The 25301-nt window shown below is 42.2% G+C and overlaps 1 protein-coding gene across 3 annotated transcripts in view; it reads left to right on the top strand.

Annotated features, from left to right (window-relative positions):
* samd4a (sterile alpha motif domain containing 4A) overlaps positions 1–25301 on the top strand; it is a 43809-nt gene that overhangs the window by 6450 nt on the left and 12058 nt on the right. For 2 of the 3 annotated variants that reach the window (XM_015350805.2, XM_069193273.1), the window contains exons 3-10: positions 15661–16194; positions 18376–18645; positions 21483–21592; positions 22301–22387; positions 22742–22973; positions 23087–23172; positions 23696–23814; positions 24334–24538. In XM_015350805.2, the coding sequence (XP_015206291.1) occupies positions 15661–16194; positions 18376–18645; positions 21483–21592; positions 22301–22387; positions 22742–22973; positions 23087–23172; positions 23696–23814; positions 24334–24538 (1643 nt within the window). The remainder of the gene's footprint in view (positions 1–15660; positions 16195–18375; positions 18646–21482; positions 21593–22300; positions 22388–22741; positions 22974–23086; positions 23173–23695; positions 23815–24333; positions 24539–25301) is intronic. The other variant, XM_006632415.3, reaches the window with a different exon arrangement.

Genomic DNA, 25301 nt, shown 5'->3' with positions numbered 1-25301 from the left:
GGTGTTGTTGAAGTGCAAACCGGATATTTTGTTGTAACAGCCTATTTATTTACCTTGAAATGAATTGCCTTGTGTCTGCATTATTTCTGTTTCTCATTATGGTTTCTTCACTAACGGGTATTTCTACAAGATGTTCCAAGGCACACTGTAACGAGAATCAGAATTATGTACATATTTAGTACACAGAGGTGCACTAAAATTCAGAAAAGTGACAGTGGTGCTACTGCATCCTTTATTAACTGTTGAGGCACAAGCATTGTGGCATTTATTGAAAACCACTGTCCTTGTTTTTGGGGGAGACTTCCTTGGAAACAATAAGAATCTTGGAGGAACATTCCGGCTATTTTCACTTAGTCATGCTATTTTCCATTATTGCAGGCAGCAAGTTACAGAATCTGTGGAATACTAGCAGAAACTGACTTTGATTAGAGGGATTGCACAATCCTTTGTGTCATAAAAGCCGTGTGTAATTGATATTACACAGTCCTTGGCACTTCTTTTGCTGACTTGGCCTTGCAGTGTTCTAGATACTGTAGCTCAACATTAATCACAAGAGTCCCATCATTGGTATTTGTAGAAGTTTAAGAAATGCTACAGTGTGTTGGGTATGAAACATTGTGAAAACTTCTCTGTACTCCATCCTTGGTATTAAAAACCCTATTTCAAATTCAGCATGCACAGCTTTATATAATTTCTCCTCAATTGGACTTATTTCTGTCTAGACAGATGCTGCTGTGTGATACGTTTCCAGTTGGCCAACTGATGGGAATGACACTCCCACCATGAGATTTTTTTTCTTCCGCAGGGGTCCAGCTGTATTTCGGCTCATGCACCTGTGCGAGGGAAGCACTGAAATTCAGAAAGTGGCGCAGGGCTGAACCCAATTACAAGTCCCATTTACCTTTAGTGCTGAAAAGCAAATGTGAAAATAAGGCTCAAATAGAAGATTTGAAATCAATTAGCCTGTGATTAAGAACTCGGCTGGAAGGAATAGTTGTCTGCCAGGATCAGGATTTGGAACCGCTGACCTAGTAGACCTTTAGAAGAGCCTTTCACTTTTTTATAGCTCACTGCTTGAATACCCCTGATCAGTTCCTTAATTTCACATTGAAGACCTTGCTTCCAATTAGAAAGCTGAATAGGCTTGTTGACAAACAATGTTTCTAGAAGACATGGTCTTTCCTAGTTTCAGAAATGCAGATTGTCAAGATCCATAGGAAATGGTCCTTCCTAATTGCAGGACTTTGTCTGAACATGGTAAATATCCTAAATGTTTGTTTAAAATGAAGAGACATTTACGTGTGTGGCACGCGGAGTCGGTTTCTGTGGGAGATCCTTCAAGAGTCTGCAGCTTGTGCCCCGGTGAATCTCGGGCTTCTTTTCGTTTCAATTCCAACCAGTTTATAAGTGACTTAATTGAATCGATCATGGGAGCAAAAGAAGGCAAGGGTTACAATAGAGAGGACACCATTTGTCCCAGTAGTTAATTGATCCAAGGTTCCATCTGGTCACGGTATCCGCTTCAACAACTTGGCTGGGTCTGGGTCACTTTCCATTCTCACACGACTCTTTGGGTAAGAAGTGCCTCCTGTACTCAGTTTTCTATATACTTTAGAAGTGTGAATGGAAACTAAATGAAGGTTCCATTTGTGTGCTTTGCTTCAAGAAGTTCACTGGGTTGACTTTGCCAGTGCCTTTGAATCACCTATCAGTGTAGGACAGTCATAGGCCTCAGAAAGTAACTGGCTGCTCTTCTCTGGACTGATTCCAGCACTACAATGCATTTTCTATACCATGGTATGCAAAACAAATGATTTCTAGACCTCTTCTCTGGTTCTGCCTCTTAAAACCTGTAGGACTGTCTGTCGTGGTCCTGGGTTGTAGACCCCGGCCAGCCTAAGCTCTCCTGTCCACAGATCCTCAGAGACTGAGTTAGTGCTGAACTGCTGTGCTGCTGGAGGGCTGTATGTTCACATGCGTGCACATTTGTAAAAGCCACATGCCCTGTTCAGTACACCCCTTCAGCTCATGGGTACGGGTGTCTTTGCCATTTGCTTTTAGATGCTTTTCAGCTGTTTGTATCACTGAAAACATTACTCACCAGCCTAGGAAGAAAGAGATCTTGTCTTTTTTTGGGTGTCTAAATATTTCATTTCACCCACACATGAGCAAACAGTTTATTTCTGGCTCATGAATTTGTTGCAAGATGCAGACAGAGCCCCGAGGAATTTGGACAAAAAAACTGCCAAACCTTTTTTTTTCCCTTCAGAGGGATTCCATTTGCTGAATTCAACCATTTGTACTAAGTATTTGTCGTTTTGCGGTTTGTAAAAATGAGAGCAATATTAATACATATTTTATTAAGAAAGGCAGAAAATATTTTAATAAGAAGGTAACCTGGATAACAGGGCTGATGGAGAAGGAAAAATCACAGCCAAATTTTAATATTTAAAAATGCCACAATAATTTTTATGAAGACCTGTTCAGTTGTTTGCCTCTTTCTAGAAAGTCTGATATCCAAATGGACTTCTCCTTTGCGCAGAGAAGTTCTTCAGATTTTAGCTTGTCTCTCATTCGTGTCACTTTAAGACACGATTTGCGAAACCACTTCAAATGTTTAACACAATGCAAGTAGAACACTTCCAAATAGAAGTTTTTTTATTTTGTAGTTTTTTAGACCTACTTGAATAAAGTGTTGCTGACTTTAGCAGTAGAGAACCTGCAGTAGTAACTTTGGAAGACAAAATAAGTCATGTATCGAGAAAGTGAAACTACTGTAAGTCAGAACAGAGATAAAGGATAGTTTGGCTTCTCGTCTGATTTAATCAGCAATATTTTGGTATATCCTATATATAAAACAATATATTTATATTCTGGTGAACAGATTTTTTATGAGATAGTTTTATGAAAAATGGCAAGTGATAGAGAAGCATCACATGCTTTGGTTCTGTCTTTTGGGTTTATTAGCTATTCAGCTGTTTGCTTTCATTTTCTTCAGAGAGGCTGATCATCCAGTGACTTGTGTGTGTATGTACATATATATATATACTGTATTTGTATGTGGCGGGTGGCATGGCAACTATTTCAGTTTGTTTGAATTTCAGTCTGTCTTCCTAAGCCCTCTGGAATCCCACAGTGGACCCGGAGACATGGTGTGAGCAGGGGCAGAGCTGCTGGGCTGCGGGTCGGTCACGAGCAGTTGCTCATGGGAAGTGAACAGGTTGTCTGGGCCTGGTGGCGGGGAGAGGTAGAACAGAAGCCTCTGTGTTTCCTGAAGGGGTGCGGAGAAATCCCACACTCCCAGCTGTTCAGCTGCCCAGCAACAAGCTGGCACTGTTGGACAGATGGTTGGATTTGTTCTCACTCCTTCTAACTAAGGTGCGGGCCTCTCCGTATTCCCTGAGCCTCGAGCGCTCGCAGAATTTCAGTGTCACGATGGTTTAGTGTATTATATGTGGATAAACAAACTTGCCTGTCTGTGGTGGCAGTCTGGAATAAGTATACTACGTAATGAGCCAAGCCGAAACTACGCCAGAGTTCATGCACAATGTTGGACACTGAGAAAGTAAATAATCAGGATAAAATGTGGGTGCTATATGTGTAAGACATAATTAGGCAACTAAGAAAGTAACAAAGTTTGCTGTTGGAAATGTAAATTGGAGCTTTAACATCCTTACTTTTTATTTCTTTCATGTATCTTTGCATCACAAGTTGAGGTTTTGTCAGATTCTTTGGTCCTTTACTCCAAATGTCAGTTTTCATGCTATATTTTCTAAAAATGCCTTGCTCTCCAAAGAACTCAGGCGAGTCTAAAATACTATTTGTAATACCCTTTAGGAGTGGCAACACAGTTTCATTTTCTCATGGAGCAGTTGAATTGATTGTTTGGAAGAAGGAAATATAGCGTGTAATCTCCTGTCCTTGTTTTCAAAAAGTGTCAAGTCCAAATAAAGAGGTCTCTTCTTGAATACGTCAAAATAGTTCAAAAGGGCGTGATCAGCAGTTTCACTGCATTGTCTCTGTTATGATTTTTTTTCAATGAACCACTGTATGCTGTCATGTGGTTGAGGATGAATTTTTCCCTTCGTTGTCATGTCTCAGAGCAGGGTCTTGGGGAGGGTTTGTGAATGATTCAACACTCCAGCACTTTGATTCAACTCCTTTCCCCTCCCTGGCCTCACTCCAAACTCTAATGGACCAGGAATGCCTTCCAGCAGATGTAGTTTCCCTTCGGAATTGACGACATCATGTCTTTCCATTGTCCGATCTGCCTCTAGTTTTCACTCGGCAGCCTTGGCTCATCTTTAGGGAATGAATAATTTGACCCTTTAATCATTTTCATCATTTTTTTTAATGACACATCAGATTTTCTTCTGCTTGTGTTTCTTTTCACTGTGGAATGCACTGTTAAGACACTGGCAGCCCAGTCGTTGGGAAGGAAAATTACACATCTTTGCATTTCCAAATTCTCCATTTTGGACCGATCCATACCGTAGTCAGAAGAACATATGATGATCATTAACCCTTTATGGCTGGAGTCTTATTTTTGTGCAAAAAGTAAGAAAAGCTCATATATTGTAGGACCACCTCAAGGTTAAAGGTTCTACCAGGCTGGAAGTTCAGATTCAGAGTTTATAAGCTTTCTCCTGTAGCAGTACCTTCAAGTCCTGGCAGGCCATAAAGGGTTATTATAATGTTAAGCTTGCTTTCAATAGAATTGGTGTCCCTAATTTACCCAGGTGTTTCCATTTTTTGTCCACTACCTCCTGTCAATCTTCTTGTTTTTACCCGGGGCTGTTCAGTCCAGTGGGAGTTACAGAGGCCTCTGTCTATTTCTGCCAGCCTCTCTGTGCTGCTAATTCACCAGCAGTATGTACAGTATAGTGGGCACAGGGAATAAAGTGTTTATAAGGAAATTTGTTTTTAATTGTTGATTCTTCACTGAGGGTTTTTCAAATGTGACCAGTAATAAGGCATGCTTCCTTCTTTGAATGTATGTTGCGTTACAGCAGCGTAATTCTGAAGTTCTTAGCAGTCCCAGTCCCTTGTATCAGTTTCCCTTCTCTTCGGATTGCTGTTTTGTAATGTCTTGTAAAAGCCAAAATTTACACATTTTGAGTTTATTTTAATTAAGGAAGAATTTTAAAATTAATCTTAATGCATAGCTGTATTTAATGCTGTAAAGAATATGACAATGAAAAGCAAGTTAGGATTAGCCATCAGCTAGCTTGTGAACCTTAATTAAGATCACCTTTTCAAGTGAACTGTGTGCTTATTTAGTGCTCACTTGGAACAGAAGCAAACATTTAATAAGTTTGAATCCTGCCAAGGTGAACGCTGACCTGAATCATCCTCAGCCCTCATATAGAACCTGTGCTGTTTGTATTGAAGTTGTACTTTGAAAACCACAGTTGTTTTCCTTTGGTTCTTGTGGATTGAAATGACTTTGTGAAGTGGCTGCGAGTACAAAATTACTAGGGATAAAAATTTGTTATATATGCCTCCCATCCTCTGAAATTGCATTTCTGTTCAAGTAAATGTGGAAACTCGATATTAATCATCTGACTAATATTAACCAAAACACATGATTGATTTACACGTGACAAGGGCATCTTTTATCTGCTGTACTCAAACAGTTTTTTGTCTCGAAATAGAGCACTGTTTCATTGACAGTTTTATTCACCTACAATTTAGGCGATTTTGCGTTTTAACCAGCATCAAAGTAGACCTTGGGTTAAGGCTGCTTAAGATGTACCCCAAAAAGAGTACTTAGAGTAGTTGAATAGGGGTTTCCTAGAACGTATTTTGCCTTGAAGGCAAGGACACATTTTAATGAAATGTACATAGAGTCAAGTAGAACATTATCTGCTCCTCTCCGTTTTTGGGCTGTGTTCTTGTGTTACCCCCTCACTCTGCAGGCAGGGAGTTGAAGTACCCATCCAGATAGGAGAAGTAGTCCTATTCTTCAGCAAAAAGAAAGGCAACAAGTAAAACCAGCCCAGCCATTTCCTTAAATAGAGGGCTGGGGTTTCAGACAGTGTTGGCATTCCTCTCATAGTTAAGGCTGTGACAATCTAGTCATATGCATAGTTGTAACTTCTGCCTTTCCAACAGGTACCGTAGAATCAAATTGCTTTCACCGCCACTCCGATATCTTAGCCCTACTGTTTGTCCATTCGCTTTGTTGTTGTGCTCCTCCTCGTAAAGGAGTATTGTGTCTTAGCAATATAACAGTTAATTTTCAAATGAAAAACATCCATTTTCCCCCTGTTTTCCTAGTAAACATCATGAGAGTATTTTTGCAGCATCAGTTGTTTAGCTGGTTTGGAGTACTGTATATTGCCTGTGCTGTGGATTAGGGAATGGCAGCTCTTTGAGGATGGAGATTGGGGTAAATGAAGAACATGTTACTAGTAGAGCATTGATGTTCCTTCCATCTCATGACCATACTCTGGTGTGACGAATGTCTTGTTGACATATTGGCGTGCTGTCTTGGCTTTATATTTGAAAATGTCCTGCGGTTTGTTTGAAGCAGTGATACTCCTGAGTCCTAGCACAAACTTTGAAATCATTACCAAGTCATTGCATGTCAAAAGCGAACAGTTTAAGGACACAGTGTGAAAATTATTACCAACTGCTTAGGAAAACGTAAAGAATACGGCTTTATTCAAGAAGCAATACAATCAAAATGTCCGTTTCGCCTGCTATATTTTTTTCTTTTAATAATAATAATAAACTTTATTTTATATTAAAAACTTTTAAGTGCCTTTAAAGGTGGCTTCTCAAAGCACTTTACAGACCGTTTACAGACCGTGGAAGGTGGTACTAAGAAGAGCAGAGGGGTGAAGAATGGAACCAGTTAAGTAAAGGCTTTTCTGAAGAAGAAGGTTTTGAGTCTGGATTTGAAGGAGTTTAGAGAAGGTGACTCTCGGATATCCTTGGGCAAAGAGTTCCAGAGCTTGGGGGCATAGCAGGAGAAGGCCCTGTCGCCCATAACACATTTTATAATGTGTTATTTAAACTGTAAGGTCTCAACTCAATTTCGAACGCACTGTTATTCAGGATTTTAAGGTCAGTGATTGTGCATGTAAATAAAATGTAACTACATTTGTTTTTCAGTGAACCCATCTTTTTTTGTGTGTGCGATTGTCAAGTGTTTTCCACACTTATTTTGCCGTCATAGTCCTGCTTACTTCCCTGCAGTAGTTCAGGGATGTCATAATGGAGAGGCTGACACCACTCAAGAACAATATAAACACGCTGATGACTTCCTGCTGGGGGGGATTGGTGCCATGCTGGCTATACTCTCTACAGACAGCAGCAGGTGTTTCCCAATTTGTTGTCTGCACAACTGAAGTGCGGTATATAGTTAACCCAAGCTACTATTTCAGACTCTGAATAAAATTGGAGGCTGTGTATAAAAATGTAACTTCAAGACAAACAAGTGCGGAATCGAAGTTAAGGAAGGAAGCACTTTTTAAAAATGTGTATGAGGTTAGAATCTGTCTCTTGAAGATGGTGACATGGGGGGGGTCACCAGTAGGATTTGGTGATCCTCATGTATTGCTCATGAAGCAGGAGTTGGTGCATGTGTGAGCTGGAGCTTTATTAAGAAAAATAAGCTGGTGATTATTCTGTGAACTAGTTTAAGTACAAAGCTCGACTGTTATAAGTAGCGTAGAGCTGGCAGTTCAGGAGACTGTCAGTGCTGCCCTGAGGCTGCAGTACTACAATGGTGCCCCTGCATAGGATCCAGGTCAGTAATTTGAAGGACTCCATCTGCTTACCTTTCCCCTTGTTGTTGCCTAGTAGCGAAATCCATTATCACTGGGAACCTGCCCTCACTTCACTCTGCAGTCTAGCCCTGGGCCACGACAGTTGGACTCGCTGCAAACCCTGACCACATCAACACAGGCCTGGCTCTCTGTTAGCCGGTTTGTAGGGGATGCCGATCTCTGTCTGTAACTTCCGTGAATTTATCCTCTTTTTTTTTTTTTTATTTCCCTTCAGTAATGGCTGTATCGTCCTAGGGTTCTGATCCCACTGAGCTTCTCGGCCTATATGCCCCACACCCCATGATGTAGTTCACTGTCCTCAAGCAGAAAGGACTGTCTTTCCTACCACATTCCTGCCCTCCTGAGTATTGGCTTGAATAGCGCACCTTAAATATACAAAGATGGTCTGGAGCTTATTCCTGTACTGTAGAAACCCTTTCTCCCCCCCCTGCTGCCCCCCTCTCTTTTTCTCTTGGTGAAGCAGGTCAGAAATGGGGAGGCCGTTTAAGGAAGTGTTTGTTATCGTTGGGGCCGGGTGATCTAAAAGAGAAAGTATGTGTCTAACCAGTGCCGTTTCGGATGCTGTGCAGTAAGTCGGAAACTGCGCATTCTTCTGCCGGACTTGTGGTATGCCAGCACATTCCAGAATGCTGAGCTGGAGCTGGGATTCGGAGGGATGGGTGGGGGAGCTCACAGCCTCACATTTCCACTGGGCCCTTTTCTTCCCCCTTTTCGTTTTTTTTTTCCCCCTGCCTGATTTTCCTCTCTGTATCTCGCAAAGTGCCTGATCCAACGAGATCCTTTGTTGGCGTCACAAACCCTGGTGTGTAGCAGATTGAGATCTCTGATGTCATTTAAGATCCGATGGCCCTGAGTTAGTGCCGGTCTGTGTCAGCAAAACCAGTCTGTCAATAGAAAGCAGGGTAAGCATGGTGTTTTAGGTCAGAAAATGCACTTTGCATGCCTTGGTGATTCAATGATGAGACGGTTTTGTTGTTTTATCATGTAAGCAAGTGTCTGCATCAGATTCTTCTATCTGAAAATGTGCATCCTGGCGAAGGCTCGCTCTAGATGACTTTACACTTAATGCAATGCCGCCGCACGGACACAGTGACCTAAAGAAGAGTGACTCTTGAGTCTCCATCTTGTTCGAGCTGGAAAAGACAAGATAAAAACTCTGGGATGATGGAACCATGAACTATCAGAGGGAGAACAGACAGTGGGGGGAAAAACAAATGGAATTTTTTAAGGTTGGGTCAAGGGGTGGTTATTGTGTTTTTTTCACCCCTATTTTACTATCTCAAGCTACTAGCGTTTGCTGTCTGCTTGTAGTAATGTCTTCTCTGATACTCCTTGTAAATGGGGTGTTATCTCCCTGCTAAGTCTATTATTGGGACTATATGATGAGGGAGGTCTAATTTTAGACCAGGAATCATGCGTCTGCTAAATGTAGTTTGTCTCTCCCATGCAGGCATTTCTGTGTATGTGTTGGTGTGTTTTTTCAGCTTGTAGGATACCAGAAGAAGCTACCTTATTAACCTTCTTATTTTGAAAAGTGATTTCATGGAGGAAGGAGTGGTAGCTCCTTTAATAATAATAATAATTGCTTACACTTATATAGCGCTTTTCTGGACAATCCACTCAAAGCGCTTCACAGGTAATGGGGACTCCCCTCCATCACCACCAATGCAGCATCCTTTAGAGCTTAACAGTGTCAACAGTACCTCACAAAAGTATTCAGACACTTGCACAGTTTTCAACAGTGTTGCGTTAAAGCTTGCGGACATGACACTTAGATATTTTTTGTTAATATATGCTATATTAATTTGTTCCACATGGTAAAAAAAAAACCCCAAAAGCAACGGATAATTACAGTAAAAGAAAAATGGGAAAGCAATGACTGCATAAACATTCAAACTCATTACTGTGGCGAACCAAAATGTAATTAATATGCACAAAATTACCTTAGAGACCTCTCCACTAATAGCGAGGCTCATTGTCTGTCTGCAGTAATAATGGCTCAGATGATTTCAGAATAAATACACCAATCTCTTTAAGGTCCCTCAGTCAGGTAGTGAATTTCAAGCAAAGATTGTGATGCAAAGTTGCTAAAGACTTACCCCAAAAAGACTTGCAGGAGTACTTTTCACCTGTCAGAGGTGCTTCTATCAAATATTGAATTAATGCCTGAATACTTTTGCATAAACATATTTCAGTTCTTCCTCTTTAATTTTGTGCTGATATTAACTGTAACTTATCTTACCTTTAGAAGTCTTCAGCTTGACTGTTCAATTTTTCAATAAAATATTGAAGTTATGTGTATGCGGCATTTATCATTTTTATTTTGTTATTCTTCATATTGTAGAATGTCTATATAAATTATAATACAAGTACAAAATATGTACAATATAGGAACACCATAAGAAAGGTCAGAGTATGTTTGCAGTACCCCATGTCATGGTGTGACAGTTTTTCACTTGATAAAGATTTTGAATGTAATGCAGCTCAAAGGCATAGTCCTGAAAGAGCTCAACATAATGTAACAGCGTATCAGAAGATTTGGACATTTTTTTTTCTCATTGCCTACCATAGTGTAACGAATTGATTGTAACATTGCGTCACTGACCCAGCGGTTAAGCCTCATTCAGAGATTTTGCTAAGTCTATACACGTATATAGGCATATGTGGCAGAGTTATGTTTCATATTTGTGCCTTTAAGAAGTAACAATATGGAACATTGTGTACATTGTGTAATCAGGTGTTGTATAACTTGCATTATACTCCTTTACTCCTCCTTTTTGAAAACTGTTTAAATCATCTCATAGATTCACACCAGGGAGGATTGATCATTGATCTTACGCTAAAGAATAATATGATCTATAGAGTATTAATCCCTTAAGATTTCAGGGAAGACGAGGGCAGCCCTGTGGTCAACCAAGAGATGGCTAAATAATTATGAAAGTTACAAGCAATTGTAGATTTTAGATGAGAAATGAGTGTGGCTGGATGGCATACATTGTCTTATCATCTCTGCTTTTAGTGATGTTTACTCTTTGGGTAATATTTCTAAACACCAGCCTATTTTCAGCAAAAGAAAGACCAACTAGTGAAAGCTAGAAAGATTTGCTTCTGTGAAAGCAACATGCTTAGTGGTTTGTGTCATGTCTTTCAGAGGTTACTACGTATTGGGCTTTGTATAAGAGGAGTGGAGAATTGTTGTTTCTAAAGTGATTCATGGATTCCCAGCGTTCACCTCTTTGAAACACTGCAAGCAGTTCAGACAGGGGTGCTGTTAAATATGGAAAAATGATCACTTTGTGGCAGAGCAAAATTGTAGTGAGTCACAGTCGGCTGTTGTATACGCAGTGCAGTCTGTTGTGTCTGCTACTTTGCCTTAGACTTGGCTCTCTAATTGTTCAGTACCGAGAGGCTCTGAAAGCAGGCTCACTGTTTCCATTCTCCCTCATCAGCTCTCCAGTGTGTCATAGCTTTTTGAGTAGCATGAGGTTAGCACTTCACGGCAAGTGGGATACATCTCATGAACTTAAATATTTCCCATTACATTGCCATGATTTCATTGGTAGCACATTTATGGTCTCTTTATCTCCCAGCATTTATTCTTGTGTATTACGCACTAAATATTTTTTTTTGCTATGTGTTAACTATGAGAGAAATATCTTGAATGCTTGTTAATGGGTTTTGTCTGTGTCATTTGTCTGGTATTTATTGTTTCAGAATCTCAAGGATCTACAATACCTGGCCACTAGACTAATTAGTGTAATATTTTCATTACAATTGTCTTTGTTTCCTATAGCCTAGATCACCTCCAAGCAAATATGTCTGTTCCCTGACATCCCCCTTCTATACCCTATACAATTCTGACTTTTAAATAACTAGTAGAGTAATACATATGGAGAACAGTTATTTTTTATAATTACTTTAGTCGTCATTATTTCTCTGTGTGGTTGTGGGCAAGAAGATCAAGGGACCTTTCTATAGGGTGTGATCCCAGACAGCAACATTGAGGAAAAGTTTAAATACTACTGTTTTATATGTTTTGTGAAAGCCCAGTAATTATATTAAAGCAAGCCCTGATTAATGAAATGGTGAAATCAGCCCAGTACACTTTCCTCCTGTGACACAGCTGATACTTCACATTGTTGTGTGACTTAGTATGAGTGACTCATATTGAAAGAAACGTTGAGGTGGCAGTGATCAGCATCAGTCTTTCCTGGATATTCTGTAACTTGCATAACATTTATGACTCTTTATAAGTTATGACAATTCTTCCCTCCCATCTTTGTGCTTAACTTCTAGGTCTACAGCTTTGCAGCCTAAACAATCTGTTAACAGTAACTGTTGCCTTCAGGCATGACTTATTGCGGGTCTGTATCAAGGATCCTCTCACAACTGAAGGCTCCATCTTTGGTTTTAAGAGTAGCTATATGAATAAATGGCTAAGAAAACTAAGTAACATTTTGCCTGCTTCCTTTTGTGTTGCGTAGTAGGTTCTGCTCATGCTGTAACTGCATGATGATCACAAATTAGTCGAGTGGATTAGACCATTTAAAAGGTTTCAGTTGAATGGGAGAGCCAAAAGGGACTGTTAAGAAAGTAAGACACCCACGATTTATTGAAATGCAATCTGGTAATATTTATATTGCTTTTCTGTCGAGTGTTTTTATGGGGTTTTTGAAAGAAGCCTTGAGGTGTTGTGAAGATCAGAGAGACCGTGATCTCCTGGCTCAAAGAGATGGAAGATTTTCATTTCTTTAGTTCTTAGTTCCCTCGTGATGCGTGTGGTGGAGGTGAGGGGAAAGGAAAAGAGTGAATGACTGAAGAGCAAGTCTGAATTGTCCATTTCTTTTCAGGCTCCAGGGAGGAGAGCTGGTAAAGGAAGAAGGGAGGGAGTTAGGGAGAGGAGGGAGGTCAGCAGGGAGGAGCAGAGAGGAAGTATGTTTGTGTGTCACGGTCACTGTGAGCAGCTCGGAGGAAGGAGAAAAGACGGCAGGCAGACGCAGCATCTCTGGAGCAGTGTACTCCGTGATCCAGGGAGTTTGGAAGAAACGAGGGGGGACCGTGCCAGCAGCTGGAGAGGGAGGGAGGGCGGGCATGGAGGAAGGCAGGACAGAGGCCAAGTCAAATTGATGGCTCTAATTTTAGGAGGAGGGTGTTACTGGAGGTCATGAGGACTTGATTACCAGCTAAATTCAGCAGAACCCAGTCATGAGCAGAACGGCAGCAGTGGTGAAATGGATATCACATGGTTGGAGTCTTGTGTTGTCCAAGGAGAATTTGTCTTTTGTTTTTCTCCTTCCTTAATTTTTGTATTTCAGTCTTTTTACAATGCAGTTTAAATTCGGTAGGCTGTCTAATTTTTAGTTGTCACAAGACAGAATGTTAGGTTTGTGCTGATTTAGACTGAGGAGGTGTCGGTACATTGCCATGTCTTCTCTTCTGTTGCTGTGTGTGTATTCCATAACTTGATATCTTCCACATGACAGGAAGGACTTGGATTTTACCCTTTCCCATCCGTGCATGTTGTATACAAAATGGGACATTATTTGGTAAATGGCATTCAAACTTCAAAACAGGCTTACATTGCAGAAACTTACTTTGCATTTACAAGCCACTTTTTTCCCCCCAAAACGACCAAAAAGCACCTGATATAATCAAAGATCATATCATCAAATCATGTTGTAATTGGAAATCGAGTCTTATGACTCTGTGATGGTGGAATTACAGATGGCAGTCTTTCTTCCGTCTACTTAGTGCACTCAGTATTTAAATACAATAGGTTCTCCACTAGGCGGTGCAGGAGCTGTTCAGTTCCAGCTAACTCTGAGCACTTTCACCATGCAGTCTAAAAGGAAGTGCCAGAAAAGGCCAACAGAAGTACACCACCATTATGCGAGAAGTACCTGCTCTTATCTGTCCAAGTTAGGTGACATTTGCTCTTTCTACAAGAGAAAAGACACGCAGCTCAGGGCCACAACTTTTCCCTGACCTATCTCGGCACGAGAAAGGTACTGTCGCATCTTTTATTTGATAATTAGTTCAACCTGACATGGACCTGTTCTTCTGTGTACTTAATTTCTTTGAATTGTTCTTTTGATGTAATTACTCATGTGCTGCTCAGAGTAAAAACTATAATATATCACGAAAAAGCTAGTCCTGTAAGTAACCAGCCTAGTGGGATTCAGCTAAGTGGCATATTAGAATGTCAAATGAACATAACTACATGACAGGCTGACATGGCGCACAAAAACAGATTGTGGTTATGAACAGTCAAAGTGCATTCCTGCAGACTCCCAGGGCCTTACTAATACACTAATACACCTCTGTTCTTGTAATTACTGCACATGGCTTTATTGTTCGTGTTGCATTTTTCTCAACATTATATCTGTCCCTTGTGATGTTCATTACCATCATGAATGAGCGCATGTCACCCGTTGCCCCAGAAAATGTATAAGCTTTCATTTAAAGTAGCATCTCCAAATGGGTATTCAAGGATAATTTGTTAAACATAAAAGGACAGTTTTTCTGCTGGCAACAAACGTCCCCTACAGTGCATCTCTTTGGTCCCTGAAAATGTTTTTACGCATAAGAGCTTTGTTGGTTTCAGAATTAAGAGGTACAGGATTTTATTTCTTCTGCCTGCTGGTGAGTTTACAGCAGATCTTGATGGATAATCTTTGTTGTAACTTGCAGTACATGGTTCGAAGCGGATATTGAAATCGCATCTTAATAGAACAAGCCCTAGGGACTTTTGTGATGCGGCAGGTTTCATTTTGAGATGAAGTGACTAACTGGGATTCTGGAAAAGCTCATGGGGTTGAGTCTTTGGCTTAGACCACATGGCACAAAAGGAGCCATTAGCTTTGCCTCCTCGCCTGTTCTATTCGCCCTTTCAGTTGTCACGAAGCAGCACTCTGTACCCTGATGAGGTCTGTGCAGCTCTGCTGCCAAGATGAATATTTAAGAGTTAAGTTAAACCATGGTAATGACTTGTAGGTGCACACAAATTAAGCTGACACATTCACTAACCTATAATGGCTGCTCTGAGATTTCTTACATATTTCTGATATCCAAGGTTTAGGATGAATGGATCTATGTCAGCTGTGGAAATAAAAGATTTTTGTGTACTTTTATACATTTAGTTTATGGTAATCCTTGTTCATTACAAATTCTCTATTTTAGTGAGGGCCATCCAGAGACAATTCAGATGCCATGACCTGTTGTATCTATAGCCCTTGCAGAACCTAACTGGAATGAGTGTTCCTGTGGCATGCATCTCTGTCAAATGGGCAACAATAGACGACATGACCCTGGATATCTATAGACTTTCTGCTTTGCTAGGCTGCTATTTTAACTAAAGTAGAAATATGACAATGACTCGTCCCTTCCTTTTCGTCTTTGCCTTGTGTGGCTGTAAGCTTTTATTGATGGTTTTATATTCAAGGAGTATCTAGTTTGAGCAACCAGGCTTAGGTCATGAGTTTTTTCAATAATTAGCATCGCCAAGAATATGTTTCACAGCTCAGCTTAATAGGGTTGGAGAACATTTCAGAGAAGCAGTTGTGATGTTTACTGCCAGCACTGAAGAGCTGACAGGGGGTCTCCTCCTCTCCTAACCAATTAAGAGGAGATACTATGATGATAATCTTTAGCTATTTATCCAGAATTAAGTCATTCACGACAGAATCATTGTTTTCTCTGAAGAACAGAACACCAGGAGGTTATAACTCTCTAAACCTAGCCCATAGTGAGTTGGAGACCTCAGTCGACAGTGGGTCTTGAAACTTAACAACCAGACCACCTAGACTTTAATGAGGACCTCTGGGACCTCCTCCTGCTTGACTGACTCTTTCTGTTGGTGTTGCAGCCGCGATCAGCCAGTGGCAAGGCGAGCCCAAGGACCGGGTCATTTCCCTGGTGCTGACCCACTTGCCCCTGCTGAAGCCCGGGAACGCTGAAGCCAAGGGCGAGTACATGCGCCTGCTGCCCAAGATCCTGGCCCACACCATCGAGCACGGCCGTCACCTGGAGGAGAGCCGGCAGCTGCTGTCCTACGCGCTGATCCACCCCGCCACCTCCCTGGAGGACCGGGCCGCCCTGGCTCTGTGGCTCAATCACCTGGAGGAGCGGGCGGCGGCCCGGGGCAGCGACTCGCTGGAGCGCGCCCCCACGCCCCACCACCAGCACCCTCACCTCTACCCCCACCACCAGCGCTACGGCTCGGACGACCGCCTGAACGGCTGGCAGAGCCCCCGGGACTCCAGCCTGGGCAGCGGCGGAGGTGGCAGCGGGGGCTGGCACCACCAGCAGGGCTGTGAGAACGGGCATCTCATGCTCTACTCCTCCTCCTCCGTCCCCTCGACCATCAACACCGTCGGCACCAGCAGCGGGACCAACACCAGTGAGTACCAACTGGCGCTCCGGCCTTTCCTCTCCGACAAACGCCTGCGATTTGCGTTTCGCGATAGCGCAACTCTTCCAGCATGCTTTCTGAAAAGGAGCGGTCAGTAGTTCATGACCGTGTCGTTTTAAAGGAGAATTCCGGAAATAAAGTTCAGACAAGCTGCAAAATGAAAATTCACCAGAAGCAGTTACTTAAGTACCATTGGTAATACGATGCTGTAAGTGCCTAAGGAGAAGCTACAAAAATATTCGGCATTTGAACATATCTGTGGTTAGGGATGGATATTTTCAGCAAAGAATGCAAAGGGCTTTATTCCACTGAAGAAGACAGCTGAAGTTATAAATAATGCCACCTTGAAAGCTGTCACCCTTTCCACTGCACAAGCTCATGCTTCGGTTTGTCTTTAATTTTTTTAGTTATCTTACAAAGGGTGGGAGTTAAATATCCTGTAATTCCCCCCCCCCCCCCCCCCATCCTTGTCTCAGAAAGGAAAGAAAAAACACATTTCATTGTAACTCCACAAAGAGCATTTTCTTTCTTTCATCGTTTCCCAGAATGACATCTTCAGGACTTCCTCTGAGATGTACCAACTCAAAGGAAGTCTGGTAACAGAATGAACGCTTTATACTGCAGCCTGCCCACATCTCTCCTGCTTCACTTAGAACTCTGAACCCTTTGTTTTCTGTTTTCCCATTTCCAGACAGTTCATCTGTCTTGCGTCCCTGGGACACAATGCTGTGGGCTGAAAAGCATTACTTTTAAAGATTTACAAAGATTTATTAATACTGGGTAGCACAGTAATGTTGCTCTACACTACCGCTTTTGGGGTCCTGGGCTCAGTTCTGAATGAGGAGCCTTCTGAATCTGCATGTTCCCCGTGTCCATGCAAGATTTTTCTGGGTGCTCCAGTTTCCTCTCAACTTACCTGCTGACTGAATTTAGCTTGTGTGTGTACCCTGTGATGGATGGGTGTCGATTTGAAGCTACCCTTAACAGGAAAAATAAATTTCTGCTAATAGATTAGTATTAACATATTGGTAATGTTTGAATTCCGTTGTCATTGATCCTGATCTCTGTTACATGTTTTTCATTGAGCAGCCATTTATTTTACAACTGAGGGACTGTAAGAATGCAACAGGTCTTGTAAAGGCCTCTTCCTAAAGAATTTCAGACCTTAGGATCCACACTATAGGATTAAATGATAAAAGGTACTTGATCCTCTAACAGCTCTGTCCTATATTCTGTTGTTGGAAAGACTGTTTAAGATTGTGATCATCTCTTGATCAGACATTAGTCACATGAAAATCAAGGGAAGGGAAAAAAATTTCGGGATCAAAGACCGTGTCTTTCAAGTGACTATGGAGCAACTTGGGTTTTCATATTTCATTGTGTTATTAATCGGTGTGGAAGAAAACCAGTTCTGATCCAGCATTGAGCTGCAGCTGAAATGTTTGGCACAGCTGTTAATTTTGTCTTTCACAACCATTTTTTTTTTGTTTTGCCTTTTTTCTTTGCGGTGTTCTGTCGCGGTGAAAGGAAGGTGATTGTTCAGTGTGATTGAGTGCTGCCCACAGGTGGAGCTCAGGTCTCCGTGGCTCAGTCCGAAGTCGAGCCTGTAGGGCTACACATGCCAACCTCACTCTTCCCATGTAAGGTATCCTTTGTGGAGGAGTCTGTATTTAGGGAAAATGGCTAATATTTAGGGACTGGAACTTGTAATGTTAGCTGGGCCCCTTTTTTAGACTAGCGGCGAAGAACTATACATAGCCCCAGGAGTTACTGCCTCATATAGGAGGATGAGGAACACCAGGGTGAGAAAATGCTGGCACATGATAGAACCATCCCTTATTTTTGTTTGGGTCGTTGTTCCATTTTTTTCTCCTTTTTTTTTTTTTTACGTTTCGCGACCAGACAGAGAAACATAACCTGCACGTGTGGGCGAAATAGCAGGAGCACAAATCGAATCATCTCACGCCTTTTCTTTCCTGTTTTGCAGCTGTAATGTAAAAGGCCCAGCAAGAGGTTGCTAAACCCCTTCTCTCTTTTGTTTCTTTGCCTGCGCATCGTGCCACCCGACGGTTCAACTTGCGCGTTGAATACATCTCGGGATGAGGTCCGCTTCCAAGTCCCCCGGCTCACGGTTCTCGCGGCTGTGCGGTATTTTTGTGTGTCTTGCAGTCCTGTCTGCCGGGCAGCACAGCCCCCTGAAGCGCTCGGTGTCCCTCACGCCCCCGATGAGCGTCCCCGCGAGCCAGCCCCTCGGCCACGGCTGGCTGTCCCAGGAGGACCTGCGCACGCGGGCCCCGGCCCCCGATCACGCGCCCCTCTCCCCCCAGAGTAGCGTGGCCTCCTCGGGCAGCGGGGGCAGCGAGCACCTCGAGGAGGGACCGGCCCTCAGCGCCACGCCGCACCGCAGCACATTCCACGAGGAGGGCAGCGGCATGAGGGGTGAGTCTAGCTCCCAGGTGCCCCGGCTGGCACGGCGGGGCCAGGCTCCCTACAGACAGGGTAGCGAGGGAGACCGCGGTCTGGCTCCACGCTTCTCCACTGCGCAGAGGCAGGGAGACGGAAAGCCGGTTTTCTCAGCAGAAAACCGCAGACCTAGCTGGAGGATTGGAGGTGTATGGGGAAAATGAAAATGATCTTCTGTCGGTGCAAAAAATCAAAAGTCTGTCCCTGCTGGTTGAAGAAACAACAATTCTGTCTAAAATAATGGCACATGGTTCGAAAGAAGCAATGTTCAAAATGATTCTCGCCACAGCAATCGGTATTTTGTTGACCCTTCATCGTCTTGGATAGCTGACAGTTTTGGATAGGTAGTGATTGTTGGTCACCTCCGGTCTTCTTGTGAACCGCTTTCTTTAGTTCTTACCGCAAACCTTTTATTAGATGAAGGTCTGGATATAGTGATGGCCGATCAAGAATTTTGATATTTGCGCTGCCTTAAGCATTTAGAAATAGATTTGGGGGTGTGCTTTTGGTCATTGTTCTGCTGAAAACTCCATTTGCGAACAAGCCTGTGCTTCTTAACAAAGGATCCAGGCTTTTAGATAACGTATCCTAATATACTTGATTTCCTGATATGAGAGACCTAATAGAATCAGTTAATTTGTTAATTATTAGATTAAGAATCTAATCTAATTACAGGAATCTACCAGGACCAGAGGACACAAAACAGTCATAAATGAGATTTCGGTTTTTAAACTGATGACATTCTTTATCAACAAAAGCTTCACCTTTCTAGAATTGGTACTAGATAATGGTTGAGACCATCCAAAAACTCAGTTTCTGTTTCATCTGACTATATAGTGCAATCCCATTTGATTTTTGGTGGTAGTCTGGCGAAATTGTCTTTGTTCCCTTTGTCATCATGGACCTCTGCCACAGACCCTAGTTTTTGTGTGATCAGCCTGGAAGGTAGTCATGGAGACATTGAATCCATTGAATGTCAGCATGTGTTTGAACATTCTCAGTTGTTATCTTGGGTGTGTGTTAGGCTCCCAAGTCCTTTCTGGCCACACATTGGGTTACAATGTCCTTATTTCCTCATCCTGTTGGGGTATCAACCACCCATTTACCCCTGAAGCTCTTGGAGATTGACACCACAACCAAAAGTAGGACTGGTGTTTCTTTCAGCTGTCACCAGAGTTATCTTTATTGCTAATCGGAGATCTTCAGACAATGATGATGTGGTAGTGAGTGTTGTGCTTTTTGTTAAAGCTAGTGGTAATCCAGTGGACTTTCAGACATTTCTAAGGCTTTGTGAAACTACCTGACAATCAAAAATCATGAGAGGATTTCACGTTATAGCATTTATTTTGCAGAGTGTGAATAAATCCATACTTCATGCAAGAAGCAATATATGGTATTATTCTGGGCAGTTTTTGTTTCATCCAATACTGAAAGTCTTTAAATTCTTTGCATTTTAATTTATGCAACATATACCAAAAGTATGCTTTCATTTTTTATAATTAAACAAATAAAAGTTCAGTTTAGCTTACCAAGGATATATATGGATTTGGTGGTGCTACATCTTATCTTAGGTAATCATGCTTATATTAATTTTCTTTTGATAAATTTCTTTCTTTTGCATTATGGATTATTCAGCTTCATTATCTAATGTATCACACAGACTATTTTCCTTTTTTATGACACCCAATGTGTACCCTCTCTGCTGGTGTAGTCACAATCGCAGTATCAGTTATTTCATCTCCCTGATCTCTGTTGGATTAATAGTGGTTGCAGTGTTGTTTTCATGTATTTTTGCATTTTACAGACAGCGTCTACTTCGTTAAATGTCACATCTTACTATTGCAGGAAAGTGCCTTGGTGTAATGAGATGACAACCTTGAGTATTTTAAATACAAAAGTGGAAATATAAGACAGTATATTTAGTTGTCATATATTACATCACTTGGCACTCGCATTTTAGCAAAGAAAATTTAACAGTGCATTTTTTTTCTCCTTCACTGTCTGAATGAAACAGTTCAAAAGTGTGTGCTCATGGCTGAAGGCACATCAGGAAAAGACAATAAAATGTAGCATAAAAATTCCGGTTTGAACTATTCCTTCAGGGGCTACCAATGAAAACAAATGTTTCTGCATTATTTAGTAGGTAGCACGCACCCACTGGAAAGTCTTAATTGTTCAGGTTCTCTATTACAAAATAGATTCTTTCCAGGATACTAAGAATCAGAGTAATTAGGTTAACAGGTTAGCCTGAAAAATGCTGGTATCGTCATTCACATGGAATCTTCAGAGGTTTTCATTACTGAACTGGAAAAGAAATGTTACACAGAGACCGGTAATTAATGACAAGGTCTTTGCCGATGTTTAACCAGCACCTGTCTAGCCAAGTATTTGTAGAGCAGTCTCAATTCCGTGCAAATACACTCAGCTGCTGGTTAAATAACACTTGCATATTGGTTAAACGAAGGCCAAACACATGCAGCATATTGATCTGCAGTGTTTTACAAGGAGCAGGATTTACATAATTACTCTTCTCCTCAAGTTTCAAGATAAAAAACATATGTGATTATAAATATTCAAGTTTTATTTTCTGTCCTCACTTTCATTTTTCATTTTGGATTTCAACCCCAAACCAAGTATAAAGTACTATAAATAAGTTTTTGTTCTTTTTCATAAGGAAGGTTTTGTTTGAAAAGCATTGTTACAAAGACCAATACAAAACTAAGCAGAAACAGTGCAAAATATTGTGTAGGTATAGATTTCCAGTTAGGTATGAAATGGGACATAATGAATGGATTGGGCCGGTCTTTCTACAGATGTACCAGCCTGGTTGAAGAGTCTTCGTCTTCACAAGTACGCAGCTCTCTTCTCCACAATGACCTACGAAGAGATGATGTCCCTCACTGAGCAGCAGCTGGAGTCCCAGGTGAGAAATGCCTAGTAGTGGAGTCCCTAGCTGAGTAGTGTCTCTCTGGTTCAAAAAGTGTCAGTCTCCCCTTCATTGCAGATGCATGAGTAATGGAGAGAACAGGGACTGCCTGGCTCAGGTGTTTTGATCATGGCATTGATGCTGCCAGGAGTTAGGATTAGTTTGCCGCCTGGTCCCAAGGAGAAAGAGATGGGCACTGAATTTCAATTTTATTGTGGTGCATGCAGGATGGGAAAGGAACTCTGCCCTAAAGAACTAAAAGGTGGTTGTGGGACTACACTTCTACTAGCTTACCTCTGTGAAAAACATGTTAATTGCATTAAAGTAAATTCCCTAGATTTTCATAAATTATTCATATTGCATGAGTTGTATGCATTTTTCTCTTTATATTCTTATTAAGCATCTGGCGGAGAAAAGCCTTAACTGTGCTGTAAGAAAATGTCCTTCCTGTTTCTGTGAGCTAAAATATTCTAAAAAACACATTCTGGCACCTGTCCTGTCACAACCAACACTGACACCAAGAGGATTTAACCACACTGAAACCTGGGATGGGAGGGGAAAGCAGTCGAGAAGCCATTTAACTTGCATTTTAGCAGCTGTGTACGTACTTATGTATGAAGGCTAGATCTTCCAAGTTCTCTTCCGTACCCTATTCTTCTCTATCTGTATGAAACCTAACTTCTCATGATCTCCTCTGCCCTGCAGAACGTCACGAAAGGAGCAAGGCACAAAATTGTCATCAGTATCCAGAAGCTGAAGGAGAGGCAGAATATGCTGCGATCTCTGGAGAAGGTCAGTGCACAGAGCTTACTCTGACAGTCATTGACCATCTTGCCTCCACTCATATCATCACTTCCCTTCCAATGCCAATGTTTCTACACACTGTCATATCTTGGTTTAACATATGATGGTCCTAGACAGGACAGCACAGAGAGTCGTTTGTGAAATCACAAAGCTTTCTTTGAATATGTGAATTATAGGCTTTTTACTGATAGCCAGTGTTGTTGAAGTCTTTTAAGCCGGGCCATGATTTGACATAGCTATTCATGCCGATCATATTGGGCAGATCGGTCCCCTTTGCTTTCTCGTCTGTGTAGTGCGTGCTGGGGCTCGTCCTTGACTGTGCTCCGTCTTTCTCTGTGCCAGGATGTCCTGGAGGGGGGCAATCTGCGTATGCCCTTGCAGGAGCTGCACCAGATGATCCTCACGCCCATCAAGGCCTGCAGCAGCGAGGAGCAGGGACAGCGCCCCCTTCTGGGCTCTGATGGGAAGGGGAGCTGCCCGTCCTCTCAGCTGGCTGGGGGGGAGGCCGAATCGGGGGGCGCAGTCATCGCCGAGGGTGATCTCCCTGCACAGTTCACTCGAGTAATGGGCAAAGGTACTGAACTGCGACCTTGCGTCTTCACGGGATGAACCTGTCTGTGCTGGCGCTGTGCTCAAGCTCAAGATGGACACTGATGGTGCCTGCTTTTCCTTTTTTTATCTCGTCAGTTTGCACGCAGCTTCTCGTCTCCAGACCAGACGAAGAGAACATCAGCTCCTACCTGCAGCTCATCGACAAATGTTTGATCCATGAGGTGAAAACACATTTTTGATCTGACGTCTGCTTCTCGTGCCCTAGAGTGTACCTAGTCATTATTCTTCTAAACACTCAAATTTAATCTTTGCCTGTTTTGTGCGACCATCATTGGTATTGTAGAGATCACATACGTATTCAGCTCATTGACCTTTAAATGTATGGCCTGTTACGTTTATGTTATAGCCTTGAAAATATACTTCTCTTTAATTAAATATTTTTAGCCATACTTACTACAACTTAATCATTTAATATGATCATTTTGGGCATTTTTATTTTTACTTCAGCTGCCTGCCTCTGCTGTGGTGTGGAATTTGCAGCTTTCCCACGTAGAAGTCACCCTCTCTTAGATGTGTTTTGACTCCTCTGTAAAATGTGATATGAGCCTATAATAAGAGTAAAGCCTCACGTCATTTTCAGTATATCTGATGCGACTTGCATTCTCCCTATCTGAAGGACCTGTAGAACAAAACTGAAATGCAGATGCCGACCTGCACGTCTCTCCCCCTCTCCCCCCTCCTCAGGCTTTCACAGAGACGCAGAAGAAGCGCCTGTTGTCATGGAAACAGCAGGTGCAGAAGCTGTTCCGTTCGTTCCCAAGGAAATCCCTCTTGGACATGGCAGGATATCGGCAGCAGAGAGGGTAAATGTGGCCAATCAAACCTTTATTTTTAAACCAAGCTGTTCTTTGCTCTATTTATCCATTACTTCCAAACTGCAAGCCATTGATGCAAGTCTCTACTACGCAACTATTAGTTGCGAAGGACTCAGATGTCCAATTCTTTTTAAGTCTTCCATTGATCACCTTTTAGAGTAATTCTGCCCTTATGCAGTGCTCGTTTTGCTCTGTTGCCCTTCACTTTGCATGTTCATTCCCCTCACTGCTAGTAGGTACACAGCTGTTAGCCACAAAACCTGTGCCTTATGAGCAGAAGTCGGCTTTAGTTTGGTGTTATTTTTTTAATGTCCTTCATGCTAAAAGCACTGAGTAAATTTCCCTGTGATTCCCTCAGGTGTAACACCACTGTTCATAGGAATATTACAACATGTATAAGAGTTTTAATTTAATCATCTATGGGCTTTAAAACGCTGCATCTGGCCACCACAGACCTTGCGTGTTCTGATCCAGGTGGCGTGTGACGGTCCCGTCTCTTGTTTTCAGTCGTGGTTTTGGCCAGTCCAACTCTCTACCGACGGCGGGCTGTGTCGGGGGAGGGGTGTCGTCTCGGAGGAACCCGCGCCAGTTCCAGATGCCATCCCGGAGTCTGCCTGGAGCAAGACTCGGGTTGCTGGGCACCACGGGCATCCTGGGAGCCGCTCAGCGCAGCGCCAGCAGCACGCCCACCAGCCTGAAGCAGGGCCGACAGGTGAGCTCGAGCCTCTGGACTCCTATCACACGATAGTTAACCTGCAGCCCACAACTGGCAGCCCACTGAAGCTCAGCAGGTGTGGGCCTGGTCAGTACCTGGATGGGAGACCTCCTGGGAAAAACTAAGGTTTCTGCTGGAAGAGATTTTAGCTGTAGAGTGCTTTGAGTGCAGTGTCCAGAAGAGCACTATATGTGTGTAAAGAATTATTATTATAGTCTATGAACTTTCACAAGCAGTCACACAAGGCACAGCAAACTCCTCAGGTATGACCCAGTTTATCAGACTTTGACACTTGTTCTGTATGATTTTCAAGCAACATTTCTTTCACTTGGAGATGGTATCTTGAATATCAATTTGTTCATTTTCTTCTACAGAATGAAGTTTAAAAATTCACATTATTTACTTGATTTCAGAATAAGGGTAACTTTATTCCTTGGTAAAATAGGCTTAAATGTGACATGATCTTTTAGACATTTTTTTAAAAACCTACGGCAATTGGTCAATAGCAAGGCGTGACACTTCTTCCATCTGTCAGTGAATTTGGTACCTCTGAGCTCTTTCTGTGATAAACGTTGTTAAATGGGAATCATTTTAGATTAGGACCAGTTGGTCATTGTTACCGAGCCATTAAAAAAATAAAACTGGAACCTACTTCAGACATTTTTTAAAGGCTTTTGTATTTTTTTTTGTAAAAACATTCCATTCAAATTTTGAAAGCCCTGTCTGCTTGTTAAGGCATTGTTTTATTCCACATTCCAGC

The sequence above is a fragment of the Lepisosteus oculatus genome, chromosome 8, assembly GCF_040954835.1.
Source record: "Lepisosteus oculatus isolate fLepOcu1 chromosome 8, fLepOcu1.hap2, whole genome shotgun sequence".
In the NCBI taxonomy this organism is placed as follows: domain Eukaryota; kingdom Metazoa; phylum Chordata; class Actinopteri; order Semionotiformes; family Lepisosteidae; genus Lepisosteus; species Lepisosteus oculatus.
Note: the sequence above shows the minus strand (reverse complement) of the source record. Positions and strands in the feature narration are given on the sequence as shown.